The following is a 10,819-nucleotide window of genomic DNA, read 5'->3' as shown; positions in this document are numbered from 1 at the left end:
TCCTGCATGATTAAATAAAGATGTAAACAATGTGCTCCTCCTAGCGTTGGTGGCATGGACTGGGAATGTACTGGTGGATGGAACTGACGAATAATGAGGATGGGGAGTGCATTCAGCAAAAAGTTAGGGATAAAATTGAAAATGAAAACTAAGATTAAAAAAAGAGAATAAAACTACATTATCAGAGTAGATGACAAAATGGCAGAAGGACAAAACTAAAAGAACATTATGTGAGAACGCAAAGTATTATCTGGTACTTGATCCTAAATACTATTGTCTTGTCTCTCTAGGCCTCCCTCAGATAACTACGCTCAACACGTCTTAAGGAAACAGAATGATTGTAGAGTATATGGTCGGGGGGAATACGTCATTGTTTCTGTTCCAGTGACTAACAGTGACCATGCTAATGACATGTTTGTGGGCTTTAAAACATCTTTTAAAAAGAGCATGGCCTTATACCATCTATTTAACCTTAGTCTAACCACACCTGAGCCTCACACTACACCTCTCCATCTGCTCAAGGCCAGGACACAGCACGCTCCAGCACAGAGGTGAGTATTTGTACTTTCCAGAGTGTTTTTAAATATGTTTAATATACTCCTGTAGATCAGTGAGTACATTTCTCTTTACATTCTAAACATTTCTGATACAAATTCCACTATTTTCCCTCTGCATCTGAGCCTTAAAGCTATGTGTCTTTTAGTACAACTTTTAATAATCTGTACCTTTCTGAGTATTTTTCAAATCATAATTTGTACTTCTACTCAGCTACAGTAGTGAGTACGTCTTCCATCTCTAATCCCCTTCCCTGTGTTCAGTGGGGGGGGGGGGGTGTACGGTCAGTGCAGCCCTGGGATGGGGTTGGACATATGATTCTGGAGATTCAGCTTTTTATTTCAGAGTAGAATGACCCAGAATGTGATTCAGGTTTCGGTTCCTGTGCCGAGACACGCTGGATGTTCTGAGAACATTCTACTGACCACAGTTCACATTCTCAGAACTGACAAAGCTTAAAGGGCTCACACTTTTGTACTGAAACCAAACTATTTACTTGTATTTTTATATTTACTGCAGTCATTAGACGACCAGAGTTTCAGTGCCTGTACTGGAGGATGGGTGTAGGATGCTCAGGGTAGAGTTTAAAAGCTCCGGAGATATCTGTGAAATGAATGTAGTCTTAGAGCTGGGAACACAGGCCATAAACGAATGTAAACAGCTGTGGGTTTTATTTCTTTCTTGGGGCAGGAAGGTGTTGAGAAGGTAAGAGCTCTGAGATATTAGACATGATGGATGTGTCCTATTGGACTAAATCAGAATGAGATCACTGTTCTCTCCTGTGCTCAGATACTGTGTGACCTGCATCAGAATGACTGCATTTCTCCTCCTTGCCATTCTCTCTCTCTCCCACTGCCTTTGATTTATCACAGATATCAAGGCTACAGTTCACACAGGGTTTTATTTAGAGAGTTTAGAAGATCTGTGGACACCTACTGATCCAGCGTTTCTTCTGACCTGAAGGCATTAATCAGTGTGTTCCTCTCTTTAACTTCAAGAAATCTATTCTTTTTACATTTTTATGCTGGATGCAGGAACATTGCTATGAAGAGTTGATGGCATTCGGTTTAGTGAGGTCCGTATTGTTGGGTGTTTAGTGCTGGAACACCACTCCAACTCGACCCTAAAGTAGGCTTAAAGGTATGCCTCTTGTGAACTCTTGGCCTTGGGCAGGGTGACCTTGGATGTGTTGTGTACTTTGGGTGAAATCAATTAAACCCACTATAAAAAATATTAAAACCTGTGTTCTCCCAGTGTCCGTATGGGTTTCCTCTGGGTGCTCTGCTTTCCTCCCACGGCCTAAAAACACCTGTTGGTAGGTGGACTGGTGACTCTAAATAGCCGTGAGAGTGAGTGAATGTGTGAGTGTGTGTCGCCCTACAAAGAACTGGCGCCCCCTCTAGAGTGTGTTCCCTCCTTGCGCCCAGTGATTCCGGGGAGACTCTGAACCTTACAGACAATGAATGATTGAACCTAAGTTAATTAATGTGTACTGTATATACTGTGTTTATATTGGGTCTGCTGCTGCATGTTTTCCTGTGTTAAACGTAGCAGTGAATTAAATTTATTTTCCCCCTCGATATTTAACAGGAGATGAAAAAAACCTTAAGTATTTGTTTCATTGTTTGTACAGGAACATGGTGAAGAAGTCCCTTGTTGCTGGGCTGGTGCTCCTGCTGGTGGCTGCATTGGGCTTTTTCCTGTCTGTGTTCCTGGGGGTGGGCAGCAAAAGACCTCTAAGCCCCTCAGACCACTTCTACTCCAGAGCCGCGGTGGCAGCTGATGCTGGGAAGTGCTCTGAGGTCGGGAGGTAAGAATGACAATAGACAAAGTCCACAGACCTCAACAAATACACGTCTAACTCTGCAGCTGTAGGGGTATGACCCATGTCCTGGACGTGTTGTGTGTTCAGGGATATTCTGAAGCGTAACGGTTCTGCTGTGGATGCGTCGATAGCTGCGCTGTTGTGTGTCGGTTTGCTGAACGCTCACAGTATGGGGATCGGAGGGGGACTTTTCTTCACCATTTACAACGCCTCCACAGGTGAGTCAGCATTACAGCATACATTACACCATACATTACAGCATTCACCACAGACCTCAAGTTGTGCCGTCATGCTGCATTTGCGCAGTCACGGCAATAGTGGGGTTTCAGGGCTAAGCTGGACTTCTCTGACTGAATGAGTGGGATTTTCTGGAAGCGCAGGGTGAGTGTGAGACAGATGCAGTAAATAGTTGTTTCTCTCAGGGAAGGTGGAGACCATCGATGCGAGGGAAACTGCTCCGATGAATGCCACGGAGGACATGTTCGGAAATAACACCCAACTGTCCAGGAAAGGTACAGCTACACGCAGGAACACAGTCTGAGCGTCCACAGACCAAGATCATCATGTACTTTATAAAACTATCACCCTGCGTTACATCATTTTATATAACGCCCCTGTATAAAACTACATTCACGTTCTTTTAAAAACCACCACCCCATTCCCATTCCCTTTCTATGTGAGTTTCTTTAGTGAATCTTCCCCAGTAAAGATCCTGTGTCCACTGTGGGTCCAGTGATGAGCTTGTGTGAATTTTATGAGCGTGAATAAGTGACACATCCTCAGAGAACACACTTCTACAGTTTCACACACTGTCCCTGTCTGATTTTGTAGGGAATCAGAAAAAACAGGAAACATTGTGAAATTGTATGGTGCATTTTATATTTTATCCATTAGGTTAAACCCAGCAGACATTAAACAGGATGTGTTCAGACGCAGATAAATCTCCGGTAGATGATGTATGTTACTGTATGTGATTTTTAGGGGGTTTGTCGATTGCGATTCCCGGGGAGATTCGAGGTTACGAGATGGCCCACCGCCGACATGGACGTCTGCCCTGGAAAGACCTGTTTCAGCCAAGTATCGAACTCGCTCGCAAAGGATTTCCCATCGGCCGAGCGCTTGCAAACGCCATCGAGAAAAACAAGGACTTCATTCAGGGAGATGTGGCCATGTGGTAAGAGAAGGTCTCAGACCCTGGTTACAGTGAGTGAACCCATCTACTTTAATATGTTCAGATTTACCATTCATTTACCACAGAGTCAGGCCCTCTGCACATTAGCCTAAGGTCCCCTGACCTTACTAAAGTTTATGTGGCAGAATGCCATCAAATACTCAAAGCAATGTCCCAACATATAGTGTAAAGCTTTCTCAGACCTGCAGTGAAGAGAGGAACACACTCCTGATGAATGCGCTGCACTTCAGGAGAAACGCTGGACACTGAATTTCCTCTCTCTCCTGTTGCAGTGAAGTGTTCTGTGATTCAAACAAGAACGTTCTGAGGGAAAATGACATCATCAGGTTCCCGAAACTCGCCGACACGTACGAGAAGATCGCTGAGGAGGGACCGGATGTTTTTTACAATGGCTCCATGGCTCAGATCATAGTGGACGACATCCAAGCGGCAGGTTAAGTCTCTGAAAGTTTATATTTCATATTCATTTTCAAATGTTTTCAACACACAGCACATACAAATAAACAATGTAGCACTGATGCTAACCACAGTGTAGCGCTGAGGGTAATCACAGACACTGCATAAATAAACAACATAAACTGCATCTAAAGATCAACACTGATTATGGGATGCAGAGCTTATCTTGATTTTTGCCCCCTTGTTTATTTAGCATAATGATAATCAGAAACTACAGCTGATGCTAATCACAGTGCAGCACTGACACTGATTACAGCATGCTCATCTGATCCTGGTGGTTCTGCTCTGTCCAGGAGGAATTATCACTCTTGAAGACCTGTTGGAATATAAACCCGTGTTGAATGAAAGTCCGCTGAGGCTAAACGTCGGAGAGTACACCATGCACGTTCCTGATGCCCCGTCCAGCGGCCCTGTGCTAGCACTAATACTTAACATTGTGGACGGTGAGTAGTTGGTAGCTGTACATCTGTTACACAGCTCCAGGGTCCCGCTCCGGGTGACTGTCTGTGAGGAGTGTGGTGTGTTCTCCCTGTGTCTGCGTGGGTTTCCTCCGGGTGACTGTCTGTGAGGAGTGTGGTGTGTTCTCCCTGTGTCTGTGTGGGTTTCCTCTGGGTGACTGTCTGTGAGGAGTGTGGTGTGTTCTCCCTGTGTCTGTGTGGGTTTCCTCTGGGTGACTGTCTGTGAGGAGTGTGGTGTGTTCTCCCTTTGTCCGCGTGGGTTTCCTCCGGATGACTGTCTGTGAGGAGTGTGGTGTGTTCTCCCTGTGTCTGCGTGGGTTTCCTCCGGGTGACTGTCTGTGAGGAGTGTGGTGTGTTCTCCCTTTGTCCGCGTGGGTTTCCTCCGGATGACTGTCTGTGAGGAGTGTGGTGTGTTCTCCCTGTGTCTTTGTGGGTTTCCTCCGGGTGACTGTCTGTGAGGAGTGTGGTGTGTTCTCTCGGTGTCTGTGTGGGTTTCCTCCGGGTGACTGTCTGTGAGGAGTGTGGTGTGTTCTCTCTGTGTCTGTGTGGGTTTCCTCTGGGTGACTGTCTGTGAGGAGTGTGGTGTGTTCTCCCTGTGTCTAATTTCTAATTTCACCAGGGGTATTCACATTTTTTAAATGACTGTAGAATAAACTTGGATAAGAGTATAGTTTAACCATGTACAGGTGAGTTGAGGTCCAATCATGGAAACAGATTTGGCACAACTGTGGAAATGTGTGTAGCCCCTGAATGTCTCAGTGGGCACTGTGTGTTGTTTTTTGTGTTTGTCTGGATAATTATTATTTTTTTTATATAAAATAAATCGTAAAGTTATATTTGAAGAGCTACAGGGCTTTTATCACAGGGGTCAAGTCCACTCTCACAGCTTCTCAGTCATTATGCTAACTTCGCTAATTCTCCAGCCACTTGTCCCTCATTAGCTTCATTAGCTGCGGGATTTAGAGCCTGAGATACTTAGATAAGAAGCTGTGATGTGAGAGTGTGTCTCAAAGATGGAATGAAGAGACCTGATGAGCCCTGACCTTATAATCATTACACAATAAACTACAAACAATTTTTCATTTCACAACTCCCTCGGAATCGTAACACAAATTTAGATGATACACAACACCACCTCAGGACTTCCCTCTCTTTATTTATTTTAATATTTATTACTATCCCTAAGTGCTAACAATTTTCTCTCAGTTATTCATCATCTCGGTTTCTCCCGATCGCACACTGTTCCCTGAGACGCGGGAGGCCGAACCATGACTTCTTTATGAACTGCTGCTAACACAACACTGACTAGCTCAACCCTTTGGAGCAGGATACACACTGCCCACATCTGTCACATCAGCCAACTAGCGAACAAGCTGTGTTTACATATGAACTCTGGAACAGATTTTTTACAGCAGAGAATGTTTATTATAATCATTGTTACATTATTAATGTGACATTGTTTTATATAAAATACAGCTGAAGAAGAACCACGTTACTCTGTTGTCCCTGAACGAACTCGTATATGATCCATAGAGCGGGTCCCCCACACTGGGGCAGCCTTGTTTAAGCCTGATTTTGTGCAAAATCTCTCACACATTTTGGCCACTAGGTGTCAGTATAGAAGAAGGAACAGTGGAGAAAAGGGCTCAACATTTCCTTGTGTCTCTTTACAGGCTACAATTTCTCAGACAGAAGTGTGTCCACCGCGGAAAAGAAGACTCTCACTTATCACCGCATTGTTGAAGCTTTCCGCTTCGCCTTCGCCAAGAGGAGCCGGCTCGGAGACCCTCGCTACCTCAACATCACTGACGTGAGTCTGACTGCGTCTGTCTAGAGTTTATATATGAGCTGGGACCAGCTGGAGAACACTGCTCTTAGCCCCCTCAGTACTCAAGGAGTTACAGGTAATGGAACAGGAAAGGAATCGAAATTCTAGTATAATCCCTGAATAAACCTGTTAATGCTCCATATAGAGGGTCTGCCGTGTGGGGGTGGCCATGTTTAAATGCTTAAACAATTTAGAACAGGATCTCTGGCACGTCCAGGCCACTAGGTGGCAGTTTAGTTACTTTTAATAGGAAAACTAGAATGTGAAACTGAATTTGATGTTTATTTTGAGTCTCTTCTTGTTTCAGCTCATTCACAACATGACCTCAGACTACTTCGCAGATAACATTCGCAGTAAAATCTCAGACGACACCACGTACCCGGACAGTTACTACGAGCCTGAGTACTTTGTCCCCGAAAGTCACGGGACCGCCCACCTGTCCGTCATCGCCGAGGACGGTAGTGCAGTGGCGGCAACCAGCACCATCAACCTCTAGTAAGACATAGTGGGAGAGGACGGTCTGTCTTTGTTCATGTAGAAGAAGGGCACTTTTACACATTTACACTTAGTTAACAAATTCTACTAGATACCGGAACACAGCTGTGAGGATATGATTGAGTTCAGCCTCAGAATCACCAGTGAGGGTCAGGGTCTGGTGTTGGGGATTAGTTCTGGATCAAACTCATCACTCCAACTCATCCCAGAAGAACCCCATCACTCCAGAGAACACAGTTCCACTGTTCCACACACCAGAGGAACCCCATCACTCCAGAGAACACAGTTCCACTGTTCCACACACCAGAGGAACTCCATCACTGCAGAGAACACAGTTCCACTGTTCCACACACCAGAGGAACTCCATCACTCCAGAGAACACAGTTCCACTGTTCCACACACCAGAGGAACTCCATCACTCCAGAGAACACAGTTCCACTGTTCCACACACATTATAATGCCCCTAAATGTCTGGACTCTAAAGACACTGTAATGCTGACTGATTGATTGGTAGATTGACTGATTGATTGATTGATCAATTAATTTTCCTGCAGCTTTGGTTCTAAAGTGATATCTCGCTCCACTGGGATCATCTTTAATGACGAGATGGACGATTTCAGCTCTCCGTACATCACCAACGGCTTCGGCATCCCTCCATCGCCCAACAACTTCATCCAGCCAGGTGTGTCCTTCACCCACAAAGTTAACACCCAGAATTATTCACAAATTTACACAAATTTAGCCAGATTTGGCACGATTTTGTCACATCGGAACCGAATATGAGCATCGGGACGAGTCACCGTCCTATAGTGTGACATAATCAAAGACCAGTGATCTGGAGTCTGGGACGCCCCACGACGTGGCAATATTTTTGACTCATTTAAAAGGATGCTTTTTGTTCTTTCAAATGTGTTCAATAAATCATTAGAAACTGTCCATCTATTTTCCACCGCTTATCTGTGTCTGGGTCGTGGGGGAAGCAGTTGGAGCAAGGAAACCCAGACCTCCCTCTCCCCAGCCACTGTGTACAGCTCTTCCGGGGGTATACGGAGACGTTCCCAGGCCAGTCGAGACAGTCTCTCCAGCGTGTTCTTGGTCAACCCCGGGGCCTCCTCCCTGTTGGACCCTGTCTCTAAGGGAGAGTCCAGACATCCTGCGGAGATAACTCATTTCAGCCGCTTGTACCCGCGATCTCGTTCTTTCGGTCACTACCCAAAGCTCGTAACAATAGGTGAGAGTTGGGACGTAGATCGAACGGTTACTCGAGAGCTTTGCTTTTCTGCTCAGCTCTCTCTTCACCACAACGGACCAGTACAGACCCTGCATTACTGCTGACGCTGCACCGATCAGCCTGTCAATCTCCCGCTCCATCTTTCCCTCACTCGTGAACAAGACCCCGAGGTATTTAAACTCCTCCACTTGAGGCAGGATCTCACTTCCAACCTGGAGAGAGCACTCCACCCTTTTCTGACTGAGTACCATGAATTCCGACTTGCTGATCCTCATCCCTACTGCTTCACACTCGGCTGCAAACTGGTCCCAGAGGTCCCGACTCGATGAAGCCAACAAGACCACATCATCCGCAAAAAGCAGACATCCACCACTTGGCTATGCCAAGAAATTCTGTCCATAAAAATTAGGAACAGAACCGGTGACAACGGGCAGCCCTGACGGAGTCCCAACTCCGACTGGAAACCAGTTGGACATACTGCCAGCCATACGAACCAGACTCCTGCTCTGTTTATACAGGGACTGGATAGCTCGTAGCAAAGAGCCCAGTACCCCATACTCCCAGAGCACCTGCCACAGAATATCCCGAGGTCCCCAAACTCTACTTCCTCTGCAGAAGACATGCTGGTGGGATTGAGAAGATCCTCGAAGTATTCCTTCCACCGCCTAATGACGTCCCCAGTCGAGGCCAACAACTCCCCACCCCCACCATATACAGTGTTGGTGGAAAGCCGGTTTTACCGCCTGAGTCGCCTGATGGTTTGCCAGAAACTTCTCGGAGCCGACCGAAAGTCGTTTTCCATGTTCTCAACGAACTCCTCCCACACCCGAGTTTTTGCCTCAGCGACAGCCGAAGCAGCGAGCCGCTTGGCTCCTCGGTACCTGTCAGCTGCCTCCAGAGTCCCCTGAGCCAACCAGGCTCGATAAGACTCTTTCTTCAGCTTGACAGCCCCCCTCACCCGGAGTGTCCACCACCGATTGTGGGGATTGCCACCCCGACAGGCACCGACAACCTTGCAGCCACAGCTCCGTTCAGCCGCCTCAACAATGGAGGTCCAGAACATGGCCTATTCGGACTCAATATCACCGGCCTCCCCCCGGGATGCAGTCGAAGCTCTGCTGGATGTGGGAGTTTAGGATCTTTCTGACAGCTTCCTCTGCCAAACGTTCCCAGCAAACCCTCAGCACACGTTTAGGCCTGCCAGGTCTGTCTGAAATCGAAATGCAGCCTAGGGTGTCCTGATGCCAGCTGTACTTGTGGACACCCTTATGCTCGAACATGGTGTTCTAATGGACAAACTGTGACGGGCACAGAAATCCACAGGTTGTCGGCCCATGGGAGTGTGGACCAATGTTACTTCTTCGGGCTGAGCCCGGCCAGACCCCATGAGTGAAAGTCGCCAAAGGCTCGCCAAGGAGCCCCTCCCCCAGGCCTGGCTCCAGGGTGAGGCCCCGGTAACCCTACTCCAGGCAAGGGTAGCTGTGTCCCTGTTCTTAATCTCTTCATCCTTGTCTTTATGGATCACTCTTTGTCTGGCCCATCACCTAGGACCAACTTGCCTTGGGAGACCCTACCAGGTGCTATTGCCCCCGACAACGTAGCTCCTAGGCTCACGCAGGCACGTAAACCCCTCCACCACATTAAGGTGGTGATCCAGGGAGGGGCATTAGAAACTGTGTAATTTACAAAATAGCTGAGAAATGTCATCGACTATTAACGAATAATAAAATTCAAAGAAAATCAAACACATGTGGTTTAGAGTAAAATCTACACACTTAAAAATGATGGTTCTCCAAGGGTTCTTTATTAAAGGAAATGGTTCTCTGTAGAACCCTGAACACTTGAAGAACTTTTTTCGTGATCATGAAGGGGTTCTTCAGATTGATGGAGAGTGTGCTGTGGTTCTTTACCCTAGTGGCACCTTTTAGAGAAGGGTTCTGTACGGCACCTGTATTCCTCTGATGTTACGATGTCAAGCTTGTTACAGCAGAGGAACTGTTTTTGGTGCCGTACAGAACCCTTCTCTAAACAGTACTATATAGAACCATCTATACCTTAATCATGCAGAGGTTCTTCACAGGTTCAGGGTTCTACACAGAACCATTTCCTTTAATAAAGAACCCTTGGAGAAGTGTATATAATGGTTTATTTATGTGTTGTGCTTAAAATGTGATGTTGCTGTAACACATTCTGTAAAAGGTGAAGTAAACAGAAGCGTTGTGCACCTGTGTGTCCAGGTAAAAGGCCTCTGTCGTCCATGTGTCCGACCATCATTTTTGACAAACACAGCAGAGTGAAAATGGTGGTCGGGGCTTCAGGAGGAACGAAGATCACCACGGCAACAGCTCTGGTAAACACCAGTGGTTTTTAAAGTAAACATGTTTGTTGATAATCATTTGTGTAATTAGCATATGTGCAAATTTAAATTAAAACAGGCCATTTACCTTATTTGCATAATGTAGCTCCTGGATCATTTACCTTTGTATTCATCAATATATCCATGAATTAATTTTAATAATAAACCTTCCTCTTTAATAAAGTAATCCTTGGGTTTAATCCCTAGCTTCTCTCTGTGAAAGTCTCTTTACATTTGTCAGTGGTTTTCTTCACTGGTGCGTCTTCACAATATGAAACAGCAGTGATACTGACCCCTGGTGGCCTGATTGTGCATTAACACCTCTCTACATTTAAACATGGCTGCCCGCACACAGCAGACCCGCTCTATGAAGCATACCCTTTAATGTCAGATTCATTTAATGTGAGATGCATTTCATAGAAT

The 10,819-nt window shown here is 46.0% G+C and overlaps 1 protein-coding gene across 2 annotated transcripts in view; it reads left to right on the top strand.

The window, feature by feature from the left end:
• Positions 1-418: 418 nt before the first annotated feature.
• Positions 419-10,819, top strand: part of ggt1a (gamma-glutamyltransferase 1a) — a 14,702-nt gene continuing 4,301 nt past the window's right edge. The window contains exons 1-11 of one of the 2 annotated variants that reach the window (XM_066644010.1): positions 419-551; positions 2,189-2,365; positions 2,468-2,598; positions 2,803-2,892; positions 3,362-3,554; positions 3,845-4,005; positions 4,322-4,471; positions 6,160-6,296; positions 6,622-6,809; positions 7,364-7,491; positions 10,278-10,390. In XM_066644010.1, the coding sequence (XP_066500107.1) occupies positions 448-551; positions 2,189-2,365; positions 2,468-2,598; positions 2,803-2,892; positions 3,362-3,554; positions 3,845-4,005; positions 4,322-4,471; positions 6,160-6,296; positions 6,622-6,809; positions 7,364-7,491; positions 10,278-10,390 (1,572 nt within the window). In that variant the 5' untranslated portion in view covers positions 419-447. Of the gene's footprint in view, positions 552-2,188; positions 2,366-2,467; positions 2,599-2,802; positions 2,893-3,361; positions 3,555-3,844; positions 4,006-4,321; positions 4,472-6,159; positions 6,297-6,621; positions 6,810-7,363; positions 7,492-10,277; positions 10,391-10,819 lie in introns of those variants that run through there. The other variant, XM_066644009.1, reaches the window with a different exon arrangement.

The sequence above is a fragment of the Hoplias malabaricus genome, chromosome 14 (assembly GCF_029633855.1).
Source record: "Hoplias malabaricus isolate fHopMal1 chromosome 14, fHopMal1.hap1, whole genome shotgun sequence".
Taxonomy (NCBI): domain Eukaryota; kingdom Metazoa; phylum Chordata; class Actinopteri; order Characiformes; family Erythrinidae; genus Hoplias; species Hoplias malabaricus.
The sequence above is the reverse complement of the archived record's forward strand: the minus strand, read 5'-3'. Positions and strand labels throughout refer to the sequence as shown.